Source organism: Monopterus albus, unplaced genomic scaffold, assembly GCF_001952655.1.
Source record: "Monopterus albus unplaced genomic scaffold, M_albus_1.0 scaffold56.1, whole genome shotgun sequence".
Classification (NCBI taxonomy): Eukaryota; Metazoa; Chordata; class Actinopteri; order Synbranchiformes; family Synbranchidae; genus Monopterus; species Monopterus albus.
The window spans coordinates 1,861,429-1,878,594 of NW_018127936.1; the positions used below are offsets into that span (position 1 = coordinate 1,861,429).

The 17,166-nt window shown below is 40.0% G+C and overlaps 2 protein-coding genes and 1 non-coding gene across 5 annotated transcripts in view; 1 reads left to right on the top strand and 2 right to left on the bottom strand.

Moving 5' to 3' along the window:
• The first annotated feature begins 225 nt into the window (after positions 1-225).
• Positions 226-10,117, top strand: LOC109961548 (guanine nucleotide-binding protein subunit alpha-14-like). The gene is made up of 7 exons (XM_020602440.1): positions 226-765; positions 5,874-6,058; positions 8,535-8,689; positions 8,860-8,988; positions 9,094-9,223; positions 9,314-9,467; positions 9,705-10,117. The coding sequence occupies exons 1-7, from the start codon at positions 645-647 to the stop codon at positions 9,893-9,895; spliced, it is 1,065 nt and encodes a 354-aa protein (XP_020458096.1). The 5' UTR covers positions 226-644; the 3' UTR covers positions 9,896-10,117.
• Positions 7,523-7,594, bottom strand: trnastop-uca (transfer RNA opal suppressor (anticodon UCA)). The gene has a single exon. It is a non-coding gene; the product is annotated as a tRNA-Sec (tRNA).
• Positions 10,118-10,375: 258 nt separating the features above from the next.
• vps13a (vacuolar protein sorting 13 homolog A) overlaps positions 10,376-17,166 on the bottom strand; it is a 42,797-nt gene continuing 36,006 nt past the window's right edge. For 2 of the 3 annotated variants that reach the window (XM_020602394.1, XM_020602392.1), the window contains 10 exons: positions 16,241-16,354; positions 15,870-15,945; positions 15,394-15,557; positions 15,203-15,248; positions 14,976-15,099; positions 14,362-14,476; positions 12,155-12,240; positions 11,930-12,053; positions 11,709-11,783; positions 10,376-11,490 (listed from right to left, as the gene is read on the bottom strand). In XM_020602394.1, coding sequence (XP_020458050.1) covers positions 11,440-11,490; positions 11,709-11,783; positions 11,930-12,053; positions 12,155-12,240; positions 14,362-14,476; positions 14,976-15,099; positions 15,203-15,248; positions 15,394-15,557; positions 15,870-15,945; positions 16,241-16,354 — 975 coding nt within the window. In that variant the 3' untranslated portion in view covers positions 10,376-11,439. Of the gene's footprint in view, positions 11,491-11,708; positions 11,784-11,929; positions 12,054-12,154; positions 12,241-12,455; positions 12,903-14,361; positions 14,477-14,975; positions 15,100-15,202; positions 15,249-15,393; positions 15,558-15,869; positions 15,946-16,240; positions 16,355-17,166 lie in introns of those variants that run through there. The other variant, XM_020602393.1, reaches the window with a different exon arrangement.

Genomic DNA, 17,166 nt, shown 5'->3' on the forward strand with positions numbered 1-17,166 from the left:
GTTACTTGCGGCTGGAAAACATGTGACCACTGCCCTTAAGCGCTCATTTTAAGAGAGGCCTAAGACTGTCCGTGGCTTTTCTTTTACTTTTGCAGCTTTCTGTGATTAAAGTCTTTTTTTAACACTCCTCTAATTCCTCCATCCAGTTTCTGCTCATTACCCATCACGTCAGAGGTGTCTCTGTGAGCTACAGGGACATTCCCCCAGGTGTGTTCACGTTAACTTCCCACTTTATCCTTTTCTATTTGCAACTGGTGCCACGCCCTCATGAGTCGGCTGGGTCAAGTTAAGCAAGTGTCTTCCAGCTTCAGACCAACCGCAGCACCGCATCGAAGTGGGTTCACACTTTTTATTCCTGAGAAAAGCTCTTTGGACCTTTTCAGTTGAACGATCCTCTGCTTATCTGTGGAATATTGAAACAGTTTTAAAAGCCGTCTAGTCAACTCGTTATCCTCCATAATAAACTGCTCTTCCCATTAGGACTTGAAATAAAGAAGAAGGCATCACGTTTAAAGATGCTTTGTGCCTTTTCCCTCTGAATTTAAGTGTGAGAGAGGGCAGGGAGTGGAGAAGAAACGGTACAAACATCTCCACGGGCTTCAATAATTCACTTTGAGAGCAGAGGGCGCGTTGGAGAGCTGGTGATGGCCGGGTGTTGTATATCGGCGGAGGAGAGAGAGAACCAGAGGATCAACGAGGAGATCGAGAAGCAGCTGCGGAGAGACAAGAAGGACTCGCGCAGGGAGCTGAAGCTGCTGCTGTTAGGTGAGCATCACTGGCCAGGAATCACTGAGCTTGCTGCATAACCGCAGACTGGTCCTAAACTGGTTTTACACATTGTTAGTGGCCCTTACCCCAAAGTAACTATGTGCAACTCTGTTGTAAACTGGGGATGTGCGGATGAAATTGTTGACAGGCATCCCCATCCTTACATTTTCTGTGACTCTTCGGGAAAATTGTCGTCAAATTGCTTTTTCAAGCTCTTAAAATTGTTCTTCTGATTGAACAGTTTGAGGTGGTTTGGTTTATATCTCTGGTGATAATGACAGGAGGCCAGTGAGTCATCAGAGACGGCCTTTACTTCACTGCTTCCTAACCACACCTGCATGCATGGCACTCAGCGGCCTGTCAATAATTGACGTAAAATCGATTTTATACCCCCTTTCACTCCTTTAGTTTCTTCTCGTCCCTCTTTCGTGGCTCCGGATGCGGCCTTCTGATATTTCCCCCTAACAGTCCGGCTGTGCGCCAGAGTTGTGCCATTGATTTTACGCACATTGAACAGTTTTTCATCCTTGATTCATTTATCTGCTGGACTTTAGTGGTTTTCACCTGATATTTATATACAGAAAAGAGTCATACGCAAAGAGAAACCTGATTATTTAAGATAAAATATTGAGATTTAAGATGTTTCGACGTGAGCTCGTCTTCAGTCTAAATGCGCACAATGTGTGGCGTTTCTCGCCCTTTTGGAATTAACCCCGACCTCATGTGAGCACAACTAAGAGAAAGGCAAAAGATAAAAAACTAACGTGGAGATATCATCAATAAGTTGTGGTAATCTCTGAATTACTGGTACAACTCAAAGACAGTCAGTCAGTCTGACAACTGCGTTTTTCATTGGCACAGCCCTGCTTCATGGTGGCGACATTTAAACAGTGAGGCATTGTATTTATTATTTAGACAGATGAATAATATGAAACTTCTCTGATGGGTATTAGTCTCACGTTTTCTGTCGACTGTTAAGGGAACAGCTGACCGATCCGGCAAAAGAGGAAACAAGGTTTTGCCACATCCTAAGAGCATCTGCCGGTCCTTTGGACAACACCCTTATAATGTGGGAGCACTTCAGGGTCACAAGTCAACCGTCAAGGCCTCAGTCAGAGATGTGTTTGAAAGCCATAACTAGCTGCTGCGGGCGCGCCTCATGCAAAAATCATGCAAATTCATCCCCGAGCGTGAACCGTAGGTTTGCCTCCACCTATCTTTTAGAAAGGACTTTCTCACAGGCCGAGAGAGAGGGTAAGGTCAGTACTGTCCATAACGGCCAAACCAAAATTCATTAGAAATCACATTTAATTTGTGATAACACGTGCATTATGGATGTGACAAGAACTAAAATAGATATTACAACTAACTGCTAAGCAATTTATTTTGAGTGAAGAATAAACGCAGTGGCTGAAGTCCAGCCAAACAGAGGCTGAAATGTCCGATGAGCTGAGGTACTATGCAGGAATGTGTGTCATAGTTTAATGCAGAAATATGACTCCGTTATCAAAACCCACTTTGTAGACCAAAAAGACCAATTGTGACAACAAGAAAACATTATTTCAGAACTTAAAATGATGTACAATGATGTTAAGAGACAATTTACTCTTGTAGCTTACCCTGGAAATTTTGAAGGTTAATCCAATTGATATAATACAGTGTAATCTTCAACATCTGGAAAATACTTTAACAATAATGTGTATTTACCTGATCAGAGTGACTCTAAGTCCTCAGTGGATTTCATTAGGATGGGAGTGAAGCAGAATGAAAGATCAACACATTCACTTTCTGCCTCTGTTTTTGACCCACTGGCCTTAAACTCAACTTGAAAAGCTGTGGGAAGGTGCAGACATGTCAGCATCACTCTGTCCAGTACCGACTGCAAGTATGAGTTATCTGGTTTAGCTGCAGTCTCACTACAAGTCCGGAGTAACCGGAATAAGTGAAAGCATGTCCTGTAAACCCCCTCCATCATCTACCACATGTTGATGGTCTGTATATTTACATTTGTCTGTGGTCTGGTCTGTACATGAATATTTTAATATACTGTATGTAGTATTAATATTAAATATTAACCAACTAAAACTCAAGCAGAAAACACAGTAGACAATGTTGAAAGAGTACACAGATGACATTTTTGTTTATAATTGGTAAAGATTAGGGGTCGTTATATGCAGTGGCTGTAGAACAAGTCATACTGTTAAAGGAAATGTACCCTATATTTCCCCACAAAGGTTCACCTGCTGTGTTTATTACAGCTGAAAAAAAAGGTGAGAGGACAGAGTGCAAAACCTGATAGTTTTTATCTCAGCGACAGTAACTCCACATTCATTCATTCAGCTAGTGCCACATCACATCACCAACGAGCGTGTGTAGCTGTGAGGTCGTTTTTGTGGTCAAATCTGTATTTGTGGGAATGTTTCATGTTTACTGATTCACACTGCACCACTTTATTAAACTTAAATATTAAATAATTAGAAAAGCAGTGTGTTGTAGCACAGCTTCACTGTCTTACACAGTGATTTGTAGGACACTTCCCCAAAGGTAGAGACATGGCAAAGACAGAAAAAAGCTCCAAATCAATGTACAATATATCTGGGTATATCTAGGTTGACTTATAATACCTAGCTTGAGTCAAACTCCAAAACACTGGATCCTCTAGATCCCCTACAACTATCATTTTTATTAATTTTCAACTAGTATCTTTTTACCACTTTACAAATAAAAAAAAAAGACATGTTTACACTTCTTTATGCTATTTTGGCATATAACTGTAAAATGAGCACCGTCATTTTGGTTTAGAAGTTTGGACACATCACACCAGTGGCTTGTTATACGTATTTGTCAGGTATGACTTTCTATAGCTGACTATATGACTTTCTATAGCTTAAATAAGTTGCTAATTCATCAAATAGCTGATTATAAAACAATGACAACCATTACTTGCAAACATACAGAGGAACATTTATAGCCTGAAACATGCCAGACTTGAAACCAGGATGCTCACAGTGACCAAACAGTGAGGCCTTTGAGTTCATTTGAGGCTGAGTAAAACACAGCAGACGTGCAAGCTCATGATTTGCCTCTGTCATTGCATAGCTGCTTGTCTTACCCAAACCTCCGTCATCTCCAAGAAACTTGACTTGTAAACAAGGTACATTCAAATGCAGACAATTTGTCTAAGCCCTTTGTATTCATGATGCCATGCAAAACCTGTCACAAAGCCAGAAAACTGCTGGTACCAGACATTGCAGAGCTTTAACACACTTTTCTGAGAAGCAGGGATACACATGCGGGTCTATGCTCACACACACACACACGTGCACAGCACAAGCACACAAACATGACAACTTCCAATATTCAGGTCTGTTAACATACACACATTTGTTAAACAAATAGATACAGCATCATGTGGTCTGGCTGAAAAAATTTGGAGCTTGTGTTGTAAAAACTGAGGAGGAATGGGACGTGTATGTGCGTAGACATGTGTGGATCTTTGTTCCTGTGATCATAATGAAAACAAGAATAAGCGGTTAGATGTTGGCTAACTAACTAAGACAGTTAATGGACTTGTGATTTAGTGAATTTAGAATTTATCATCATTAAATGGCCTTTGTCTGTCAGTGGAAATCCAGTATGTGTCCAAACACCCACCACCGACACTCAACAGAACCCTATGACACTATCAAACACACACACTGATCTAATTTTACTCTTGTTCGATACGATCTTGGTGAATGATAAAGTGATTTCCATATAAACATGTTCTAACACAAGGTCAAACAGTTGACTAAGACCATATTTTTTTAAAACCTCAAACCAACATTATGAATGACACTGAGTTAATGTTGGCATTGTAGCCACTCCCAGCTGACCATAAATGAACAGCTGTGGAAGGAGTAGGAGTAAAGGTGCTTTGCTTCCTGTATTTTTGGCACACCCTTCTTTTCATGCCTACAGTACAGTAGTGTACTAGTAGAGTAAATATCACTTACAGCATAATGTCTTCAGCTACTGGAATCTGTATGGAAGCAGTTTTGGATACTCAAGTTGGGGATGTCAGCAAAATGCAGCTGGGAGGAGGCCATTTGTTTGCTTCCTGCACCTAGAGATTGACACATGTCTTTTTGGCAGTCAAATATACATTCAAATCGTTCAGTTTGCCTGTGTATCCCTGCACAGACACGTTAGCAATCGAGAGTTAGCATAGCACTTGTTTGCTCCTTTAGTGTTTACTTCAGCTTGACTCTTAGTACCAGATGAGTGTGAACTTTCATCTCACATATACTACATGTGACACTCGAAGCCTGTTGTCTGGCTTTACAATGATGATCCCAGTCATCCTTTATCCAGCACCATGAGCCTCTTTCAAAGCCAAGAGTCAAAACAATCCAAACTCTACACTGTCAAAATGTCAGTAACTGTGTTTGACATGACTTCAGGATTACCTCATCTGTATATGTAACATGCGCGACCTTGTCATCATACATGACTGGTCGTATGCCAGGAATAGCTGGGACATTCAAGTCTACTGTCCAATGTTCCATGGGGCCTCAAAGCCTGCATTTTAGCCTCTGTATGAGGTTTTACAGGAATTTAGACTCACCATTAAAGAAAAATAAAACAGGCTAGAAGGTTAATGCCAGGAATGTCTCTTGCTACCATATATACAGGACAGATGCATTTGATTTTTTGTGAACACATACTAAGATGCTGTAGTGTGTGCAATGTTCACCCAAGCTTGTTAAGTACATTTTCTAAACTGGGAAACTCTCATGTCTTGAGTCTTCTTCGATCAACCAAATACAAAGGTCAACAAATTCCTTTCACAAATACCGCTGACAAATTGGCCAGTAACACAATTATTTACAAACTAAAGACCAGTAAAATATTACAGTACTGCTGTCGCCATGTGTCCACAGATGCAATGCTTCTCTGTCTATTAGTGTTGACACCATAACATTGACCAGCAGCCTCCGTTCCTGTCTCCACTCATTCAGCACAAGCTTTCCTTGAGCATTATTCATAGTGTGTTAAGATGTAGTAATTATACTAAATATTTGGCATAACTGTATTATTGGATTATCCACTGCTGTATCCAACAGGTACAGGAGAGAGTGGAAAGAGCACCTTTATCAAACAAATGAGAATTATCCATGGAGGAGGATACACGGATGAGGACAAGAAGAGCTACGCCAAACTGGTCTTCCAAAACATCTACACGTCCATGCAGACCATGGTCCGAGCTATGGAGACGCTTGGCATATCTTTCTCCGATCCCCAGAACCAGGTATACATGGCTGTATAAAACCTATTTTTTGTATAAAACTAAATATTATTACAGCACAGTTTAAGGTTGTAAAAAGAAATTTTGTTTCATTATTTATAAACACAAATATCTATGTATCTATCCGTTTATCTATATGTATAGATAACTATAAGTATTGCAAGTATGCAACCGAATCAGGCTGTCTGCTTTAATACAACAGAAAATGCTGAAGGTTAAATGAAACTAAATAGGCAGGTAGATGGATAGATATGACCCCAAATCAGAAGAAGTTGGGACAATATGTAAAAGTAATACTGAAAATAGTGATTTGTAAATCATGCGTGTGCTGTATTACATGGAAAATCACTACAACAGCACATTATTTGATGTGATACCTCATCAATTTTATTCTTTGTTCAAAATAAACACTCACTTCAGTTCTGACCCCCCCTCAACACATTCCAAAGAAAAAAGTTGCAATGAGGCAAAACAATGAAATGATGATTCCTTTTGAAACAGCTGATGTCAACAGGTGAGTATAATCATGATTTGGTACAAAAGTGGCATCCAGGAAAGGCCGAGCCCTTTAGGAGCAAAGATGGGCCGAGGACCGCCAGTTTGCCAACATATACAGTACCTGACAAAATTATTGAAATGTTTAAAAACAATGTTCGGAAGCACAGTCAACTGCTCTGGGCTCAGAGGCATCTGGGATGGACCATCACATCTGTCATATTGTCATATGCACAGTAAGGAAGCATGTTTCCCTGCACAATGAAATTCTTCCTTTGCTGTCCATAACGAATGCCAAACAATATAAAATCTAAATATAAAATAGATAAATATTAATACAAAATAAAGGCAATTTTAAAAACAGCATGTGAAAACTATAATAAAAACATATACTACATCAGTTGCACCGCCCAAAGAATGACCTTACATGACCCCAACATGATTTGAACACGTAATCTTCTGATCTGAGTCAGACACGCTACCATTGCGCCATGAGGTCCTCACAGTGGAAATGTGTACTGTGGTCAGACAAATCAGTGTTTCAGGTCTTTTTTAGAAGGAATGGACACCATGTGCTCTAGAACAAAGACAAAAAGGACCGTCCAAACTGTTACCAGCAACAAGTCCAAAAGCCAGGGTCTGTCATGGTCTGGGGTTGGGTCAGTGCATTTGGCAAAGGTAACTTACACTTCTGTGATGGCTCCATTAATGCTGAAAAACACAGAGATGTTGGAGCAACATATGCTGCCTTCAAGACAACATCTTTCCAGAGATACCCATGATTATTTCAGCAAGACAATGCAAACCTCATACTGCACAGATTACCAAGGCCTGGCTATGGAGGAAAAGGGTGCGAGTGCTGTGATAGACTGGCGACCTGTCCAGGGCGTACCCTGCTTCTCACCCAACCTTGTCAGGATAATCACTATAGATAAGGAATGGATGGAGCACCGCCCAAAGAATGACCTCACATGACCCCAACGTGATTCAAACACGCAACCTTCTGATCTGAAGTCAGACACGCTACCATTGCGCCATGCGGCAATCACAGTGGAAAGGTGTACTGTGGTCAGACAAATCAGTGTTTCAGGTCTTTTTTAGAAGGGATGGACACCATGTGCTCTAGAACAAAGACAAAAAGGACCGTCCAAACTGTTACCAGCAACAAGTCCAAAAGCCAGGGTCTGTCATGGTCTGGGGTTGGGTCAGTGCATTTGGCAAAGGTAACTTACACTTCTGTGATGGCTCCATTAATGCTGAAAAACACAAACAGATGTTGGAGCAACATATGCTGCCTTCAAGACAACATCTTTCCAGAGATACCCGACCTGCCTCCAGTAGAGAATGTGTGGCACATTTTGAAATGCACATTGTGTCAACAAAGACCCAGGACTGTTGCACACTTTAAGACTTGTTTGCAATTTTGTCAAGATTGTTTGTCAATTACACTTGACACAATCACTTGGTGTCCTCAGTCCCAAAAAGTCTTTTAAGCTGTGAAAAGGAACGGCAACATCACAGCGTGGTAAACGCTTTACTGTCAGTAAACATTTTCTGGAATGTGCTACAAGCATCAAGACTGAAGTGAGTGTTTGTTTTGAACAAAGAATAAAATTGATGAGGCATCACTTCAAATAATGTGCTGCTGTGTTGTTTTCAATGTAATACAGGACACAGATGATTTACAAATCACTGCTTTAAGCTTTAATTTTGACTTTACATACCATAGCAACTTTTTTTTGATTGTAGGTAGTAGAAAGATCAAGATATAAATGTAATTTGTGATTTCTAGGAGATGGGATGGATGCATGATGTGGAAGGAAAAAAATAAAAGATTATATGTATATAATATAACTATACAAATTTATTAAAATCTAAACTTGTTTCTTTTTCTTTCCTCCATCTGTTTCCCCAAGGTAAGAGAAGTAAAGAACATGTGCGATGGACCATTTTCTAACCAGTGTCTTTGTCTGTGTGTTCACAGAGCAATGCCAACTCAGTCCTGGAGGTGGAGGTGGATAAGGTAGAGGATTTGGATCAAAGCCTTGCGATGGCCATCAGCAGTCTGTGGAAGGATGGAGGAATACAAGAGTGCTACGACCGACGCAGGGAATACCAGCTGTCTGACTCCACCAAATAGTGAGCGTTAGACACACAACTCGCACACGGGGGGTTCTGTCCTCACCGTCTCCGCCTCATAGCTCAATTCACAGTTAATATGGTTTATATCTATTTGAATAGGTACAAAATTCAGCTAATGCTGTTATTTTCTTATATTTCTCTTCCTCGTGTGCTTATTTCCTATACAGCTATCTCACCGACCTGGATCGAATTTCACAGCCCTCTTACATACCTGACCTTCAGGACATCCTCAGAGTCCGAGTGCCAACCACAGGTATCATTGAATACCCCTTTGACATGGAGAATGTCATCTTCAGGTGAGACACAACATAACAAGCAATGATTCAAACTGGCTATAGGCATTACAGGTGACTTAAGATGTGGCTTACCTTTTCTGTCATTGGGACTGGATGTCATGGCAGAATGGTGGATGTGGGGGGTCAGAGGTCAGAGCGGAGGAAGTGGATCCACTGCTTTGAGAATGTCACCTCCATCATTTTCCTGGTGGCCCTCAGTGAGTATGACCAGGTCCTGGTTGAGTGCGACAATGAGGTGAGAATTCAAAAACTGCAGATATTGCTCCAGGCTCTGATTCTTTAGTGTGTCTTCATTATCGTTGCCTGTAATGCAATTATGTTTCAGAACCGTATGGAGGAGAGCAAGGCTCTGTTCAAAACCATCATCACCTACCCCTGGTTCCAGCGCTCCTCTGTCATACTTTTCCTCAACAAGACCGACATCCTCCAGGAGAAAATAATGTACTCTCACTTAGCCACCTACTTTCCTGAATTCACAGGTCAGTTTGCTTGAATAATCACCCTGAATTCACGGGTCAGACCTGGGTTTAAGTGCCTATGTTTAGATGCTCTGTGTAATCATAATGATCAGCCTTTGGACATTTTGAATCCTTTGTTTTTACAGGATGTTTTAAAGAACAGGCTTGACTATTCATTTTTACTTAAATAAATCATTTATATGTTGAATTTACTGAAAACATCTAAAAAGCACAAATAATATTGACCCTGAATTGCAGGACCTCAGCAGGACCAGAATGCAGCTCAAGAATTTATCCTGAAAATGTATCAAGAACAAAACCCCGACACGGACAAGAAGTTGTACTCTCACTTCACCTGCGCCACAGACACAGAAAACATCCGCTTTGTCTTCGTGGCCGTCAAAGACACCATCCTCAGACACAACCTGAAGGAGTTCAACCTGGTGTAAAAAAAGGATGATGACAGGAGGGTAAAAGGCAAGATAAGAGGAGAATTACATTTAAAAAAATCTCAGGTTCAAATATTTTCATTTCAAACAAGTGAGCTCTTATGTGCTTGTAGAGCCTAAGAGAATATGAACATGTTGTGATAAGACATACTCCAACTATTGATTCTGTAGGATGCTGTCGAAAATATACCTTTATAGTTTCAGATCTAGTCTTTACTGTATAGATATGATGTAAATTATATTTTCTTGTAGAGATGAGAATGTGGAATCTTATTCTAGACTCAACGTGTGGACGCTGTAGTTACTTCTTAGATCTTACTTCTGTGTATTTTGAGTGCTAATTAAAATAAAATGCAATAGTTGGTAACCTTGTTTTGCGATTTAATATTGTGTAGTTTTTTCCTTCTTCTAAGACTGGAAGTGCCTTATTTACTCAGGACAGTCTGCACAGTCTGGGTACAAAAAATAAGAGCACTGAAATCTGAAACACACATTTTATTTTTTGGAAACAGCTGAGGAACAAATTAAGCCACTGCAGTAAAGATTGTGCTCCCCAAAAACATAAATAACAAACATTAATGGCAACTTTGACATTTAATCATAAACTGCACCCCAAACCAAACCTTAAAAATAAACGCCACAGTAAACAGCTGAAAATAATCAGCATTCATCTCTTTTAAATATATTTTTCTCTGCATAACTCTTCAACATAGTCGGCATTGCATGTGTGTGGTATAAAAACATAACAATCACAGAATTACAATCTGTAATGCCGTAATACAGACTATGGTGTGAGGAAGGATATATACAGGTTAGATAGTTTGAGATCAATATACAGCTGATTGATCAAGGTTAGCTCCAGTATAAAAATAGCATGCATCTCTAAATCACACACTGAACAGTCTCTCTTGCAGAAATGTATAAAAAGAGGAAACGTTTTGCTGACAGCCATTGTGAACCGTGTATTATAAAGCCCTACTCAAAATGTTAATTAGTCTTCCTTTTACGAGATTAAATGTGCTACAACAATTGTGGTTAATTTGGCCCATATAATGCAGTGTACAGTAACAGTGATGTTTCTACAGCTAAATCCAACTTGACATTTTCAGTGAAAGTGAAACCAAATGAAATTAATGACAATGTGCGTTTGACCGAGTACAGCAAGCAGAACCAAGGGAAACTAAAGGCTTAGAATATTTAAAATGCCCCAATTTTACCATCTTGTCAAATGGAAGCAGATATCACAAGGTTTAATAAAAGAAATCATTAAAACTCATTCTGTGTAGGATGAGTGCAAAGCAAGAGAGACAAAGTCTGGTTCACTGTGTTCCAAGTGTCTGTGTATGTAAGTCAGTCATCCATTTGTAGCATTTGTGTTGGCATGCACACCTACAAACTGCTCAGTCTCTTACCCCCATCAGACACCAGTGGTCAGCATCACACATGGAGGTAAACAAAACTAGCATGCAGTAAAGAACAAAGGCACTGACACACACAGACTTTGTGTGTGTTTTTTTTTTATCTTTATTTTTCTTCTTGATGAATCAGTATTTGGGTAAACTCTCTCTTGCGTCCTCCAGTTTGGCAAGAACCCACTGAAATGAAATAATAATAGTAAGACTGTGACTCCACATTGGACATGCCTAGCTCAGGCCTGGATGACACCCAGTGCAGAAAACATTGGCTCATATTGATTCTATATACATAGCCGATAACAGTTAGGCATTTCTTAAACTAACAAGAAAAAAAGAAAATGGAGACATATATAAAATACATAAACAAGAGCATCTTCCAGTGTCAATCTTGAACTTACCTTGGCAATCTCAGGAGTTTTGAAGTTTATGATCTTCCCAAACTCTTTGGCATGGAAGACTGACTTTACTCTCTCCTGCAGACCACAGGACATGGTTTAGTGCAGTAACTGCTAAATAACTGCTAATAATAAAACCTGCTAATAATTAAAACTTTAGCCTCCCAAGGGGAAAACGGGCTGCTTCTGGTATGGGCTTCTATTGTGACAGTTAACGTTTGTACCTTGGCCTCAATGCGAAGTCGTCGGTCCTCTACAATCATCGGATCCTTAGTGAACTCTTCAAACAGGTACTGCCACTCACAGGTCAACTGGCCAAACGTGCCTTTGGTCACAAAAAATATGCCCCTGGAGTAGAAATCACAAAGAAAGGGTTAAAATGAGACCTGGATATCTGCTTGGACAATACTCCAACACAGTACAACTCTACCTTGGATAAAAACTCTCACCTCTTGGTGATCATAAGGAAGTCTGAGTCATTGACCTTAGCATGAGCGAAGTATCTGTACTTGGCAAAACGTCCATTTTCAATTTTCTGGAAAAAGACAGGAAAATAAAGCAGGGGCACATTTAATCAAACACCCAAAGAAAACAAGTTCTCACCATCTGAATTCAACTGAAATGTGTTCCAAAAACTGTCTACTGTAAGAAGCATGAGCTTAAGCAAAATATCTGCATAAAACCTGACTCCAGTGGAAATGAAAATGTGGTGGGGTGGTGAGGATGGGATGAAACAAAGACAACGACAGGTAAAAGTTTATAACAGGAACACTTTATTGAGTACAAGAGGGCAGTAAACAGTGGCAGTGAATGATAAAACAGACAAAATGATCTGTGAGGAATTAATGAAAATTTAAACAATGACAAGCAAAGCTGGTGTTTTTGTTGCTTGTGATAAAATGATGAAAATAAAAGTAGAAGAGAAGGAGTCAAATCATGAAAGATAAAGATAAAAAAAAAACAAAGAAAAATTAAACAATAAAATATATGTAAAAAATAAATTTCTTTACTTCCTTTCTTTGGTTTGTTTAGATCTTCCAAAGAGAGCTTCTAACAGAGAGCAGCTACACTGCAGCATAGACTACTGACAATGCAACAGCCCTACACTACAGCTGTCACTTCTAGCTTCTAGCTTCCTTCCTCATCACACTCATCCTCTGAGTCAGCTCTACCCCATTTTCTGTAGGCCAGGGCCCTCTGTGGACATGACAAGAGAGAAAAGTCAGGGTCAGAGCAGAGAGAACCCAGGTCTGTTTCTACACTGTGCTGTGGGGATCGACACAGTGGCACAGGCTCACTGTGATGTGTAAAGTGGGGTCAGTATCAGCCAATGGCCGTTCTTTTATTTTCCTCAAAGGTACTACAGCTAGGTCCTTCAAATCTCCATTAGGTTTTACATGACATTTCTGAATCCGTAAATCTGATCCATCTGATCTGAATCTACTGGGACCTAACAAAGTATACCCAAGTAGTATAAATATGTACACAAAGTTCAGCCACAATTTATTTGAAGTCTATTTAAGCAGCTACACCAGAAAAATAAAACACAAGAATATAATGTGGTATCCCACTGAGTTTTGTAGTGGATTTGTCGTCCTAATTTGGGGAATGATCTGTTACTAACACAGCATACATATAAACAAACATACATATAAAGCTGTGATAGAGATGGATGACAAATTAATGGAAAAACCTAATTAAAATGAGTAGAGACGTAACAAATGCAGATGCTTCTACGCAAAGCAAGAGGGTGCACCAAATGGTTTAGTAAGTATGAAAATGGGTCTAGCGCCGTGGCTGGTGCAGTCACCAGATCTCAAACGAGAGCTGCAGGAAGACACTAGAGCAACATTTTACAAAAACACCAAAGGAGGGAACAGCTTTTGGCAGAATCCCTCCAGGCGAATTCAGAAACTCTATGCAAATGATGCTGTTCTGGAGGCACTTATGGTAGTTTTTCCTATATGTGAATTTAAGAGTCAGTCCTAAACACAACATGCTTACTGGTAATGTAATCGTGTAGCTCTGACCTGAGGCTCATAAGCAGACACTTCAACCCGCTACATCCAGCAGGACTGTTAGATAATGTCAGCACAACAAAGTGACCCACAGTTTAAAGCTTAAATGAAGCAGACCTCAGTGACTTCAAAGCCATGCTGAACACAAGTTCAGGTTGATCAGCTACAGTGTATTTTTATTCTGATATATGTCTCCTATAAATATTTTACAAAAACCTCGGGGAGAACATTTGCATCCAGGTGTAGTGTCATCTGCCAAACAGAACCAATGTTAACACATCACATGGTCCTAAACCTATGTTACAATAAGACACAGCATTTCTTTTCCACAAGAATGAGTGGAAACATCCATATGGACACCAAATGGCTCAGGAAAAAATTATATTTGCCTTGGAGCTGAACGTGTTCTAACATTTGTTTCTATTTTTGCTTATATTTATTTACTTTGTTTGCTAACGTCAGACGAAAGTTACTAATGGCAAAGGAAATACCACTTAATTCAATGAAAAGACACAAAAGGTGAAAAATAATATAAATAATTTAACTGTATTAAAAGAAATCTTGAATAGAGTTTGCCTCATTTCAGTAAAATGTCAAATATTAACCACTTTGGAGTGGTGCTAACATTTTTCTCCTACCTGCAGCATCTGACTGCCAATGCCCTCCCTCTCCTTATAAGGTCGTATCACACCATCCTCATGGATGAAGCGAGGAGGACGCAGAGATTCAACATCTTCTGAAGAATCTGCTGCCCTGAAAACAAAACACACTAATCAAGTAAATTATTATTTGTATAGCCCAATATCACAAATATACCTCAATGAAAGTGCATTTAGAAACACAAGCTCCTAATGCAGACAAACACAAAACAGGACTATATACTGCATAAATGCATAGACACAACATAACAATGTCATGCAAACATTCACATGTACATGCAGATACTTGTGCCATGACCCAGTTACCAGCTGCAATTAAAAAAAATCTTGTCTCTATGCATTATGTTTTTCTGACAACACTGTATGCCACAAATAATTGTCTTCACTGTATGATGCATTTGTGCTTACTCTTTTAGTGTTTAACAATCCAGCTCCACAAAAAAGAGCAAAAGTAAGAACAATGTGCAGAGGACAGACATTGAATGTGCATACACTTTCATGCACCACCTCTCAGCAAACACACTGTTGTAAACACATATGCACCACAGTACATGACATGGGAATACAAACACACAGAAATACTGTAACCATACCTCTTGATCCCCTGGAAGGTGCTGCTGGCCATGTCAATAATCCCTCCTGTAGGTCTGGCCACTGCACCAACCAGACCTTTCCCAACACCTTTAAAGAAGCCTGCTGCACCCTCCTTCTGGGCTCCTGCAAAATAGCATATAATCACATTTATGGAAACTGATATTAAGATCTCCTGATATATACAACCGTACCATTAAAGGTTCATAGTGGGTCAGACACAACATACCTTTAATAGGTTTTGTAACAATCCCTGTGATCCCACTGACAAAACCCTGAAAAAACAAAAAACATGGCAATAAGAATTCCCAGTGGCCAGTGCACAGTATTGTCGTCACTAGGACCACAGTTTCTTAACTGCCTGTGTCAGTGGTGTGTTTTCTGCTGATAAGCTATGCAAAGACTAAATGTTGTACATACAGACACCAGTCCCTTTCCACCCCTGGTAAGCCCCTCTCTCAGGCCACTGGGTTGTTTGTTCATAGCCTCCCGTCTCTTCTGCTGATATTCCTCATCCATAGTTATCGCAGCGACACCCTTTGCCATGGCACCTGTTATCCTGGAGGCCGCGCCTGCTATACCCCCTGGATGATGGATACAAATCTCTTTAAGTCACTATATTACATGAAATATGAATTTGTTTTTAAGGTGTTTTGTGGGAAAACTGTTATTGTGTTCCATTTTTTTCCATCCTACCAATATGTTCTGTCCTACAGTACCTAAGGATAAAAAAAATCTGAGTTTTGTCTGTGGAAGACCATAACTAAAACCCCAACATGAGATAAATATAGTGTGCATGTGCATCTATATATTTAATATCCACAAAAACCCCATTCAAAATTATCCTCAATAGGAATCAGACACTTTGTATGATTTTTAGATGAATGCTGGCTTACCTACAGCACCCCCAACCAGAGCCTTAACCCCAAGAGCCATTCCTTCAACAAACTCCTCTGGGCCCTGGATGGCTCCCTGGAAAAACCCAGACAAAAGTTAAAACTTGAGGAATACTTTGAGATCCTGTCTACACTGTTGGGGCTCTAAGAAACCAGACTGTAAATGTTAGCTCAAACCTAATGCTGATGTTTTTCTACATGTCACATTTTAAATATTCCATAGTTTTTTTTTATATAGTTGCTCTCAATCTCTGGAGTCCTGATTGCACTGAAATATGGAGGGAAGTGTAAATGTTCTGAAATAACAAGCACAAAACATTAAATTTTGAGGATTCTTTTAGTGTTAATCAGTACTTGTATTACATTCCTACCTGATAGGGCTCATAAAAGAAGGCCTCCACACCCTCTGACAGTCCTCTGATCAGCCCGAAGGGGTTTCCAAGCACATCCAGGCCCAGCACCAGCACATACATCTGTTTAATAGCCTGAAATAAGGACAGAAGGTGGTATATGCTGTACAGATTGTAAAGCCCCTTGAAGCAAATTTGTGATATTGGGCTATAAAAGTTAAATCTGAATTAACAGACATTAAATATACAGTGGGTACGGAAAGTATTCAGACCCCCTTAAATTTTTCACTCTGTTATATTGCAGCCATGTGCTAAAATCATTTAAGTTCATTTTTTCCTCATTAATGTACACACAGCACCCCATATTGACAGAAAAACACAGATTTTGACATTTTTGCAGATTTATTAAAAAAGAAAAACTGAAATATCACATGGTCATAAGTATTCAGACCCTTTGCTGTGACACTCATATATTTAACTTAGGTGCTGTCCATTTCTGCTGATCATCCCTGAGATGGTTCTACACCTTCATTTGAGTCCAACTGTGTTTGATTATACTGATTGGACGTGATTAGGAAAGCCACACACCTGTCTATATAAGACCCTACAGCTCACAGTGCATGTCAGAGCAAATGAGAATCATGAGGTCAAAGGAACTGCCTGAAGAGCTCAGAGACACAATTGTGGCAAGGCACAGATCTGGCAAAGGTTACAAAAAAATTTCTGCTGCACTGAAGGTTCCTAAGAGCACAGTGGCCTCCATAATCCTTAAATGGAAGATGTTTGGGACGACCAGAACCCTTCCTAGAGCTGGCCGTCCGGCCAAACTGAGCTATCAGGGGAGAAGAGCCTTGGTGAGAGAGGTACAGAAGAACCCAAAGATGACTGTGGCTGAGCTCCAGAGATGCAGTCGGGAGATGGGAGAAAGTTGTAAAAAGTCACCCATC

Coding starts and splice junctions, on each gene's coding strand:
- LOC109961548 (XM_020602440.1), top strand. CDS start 645: ATGGCCGGGTGTTGTATATCGGCGGAGGAGAGAGAGAACCAGAGGATC. Junction 8,690..8,859: donor CTGTCTGACTCCACCAAATA/GTGAGCGTTAGA, acceptor TTTCCTATACAG/CTATCTCACCGACCTGGATC. Junction 8,989..9,093: donor ATGGAGAATGTCATCTTCAG/GTGAGACACAAC, acceptor ATGTCATGGCAG/AATGGTGGATGTGGGGGGTC.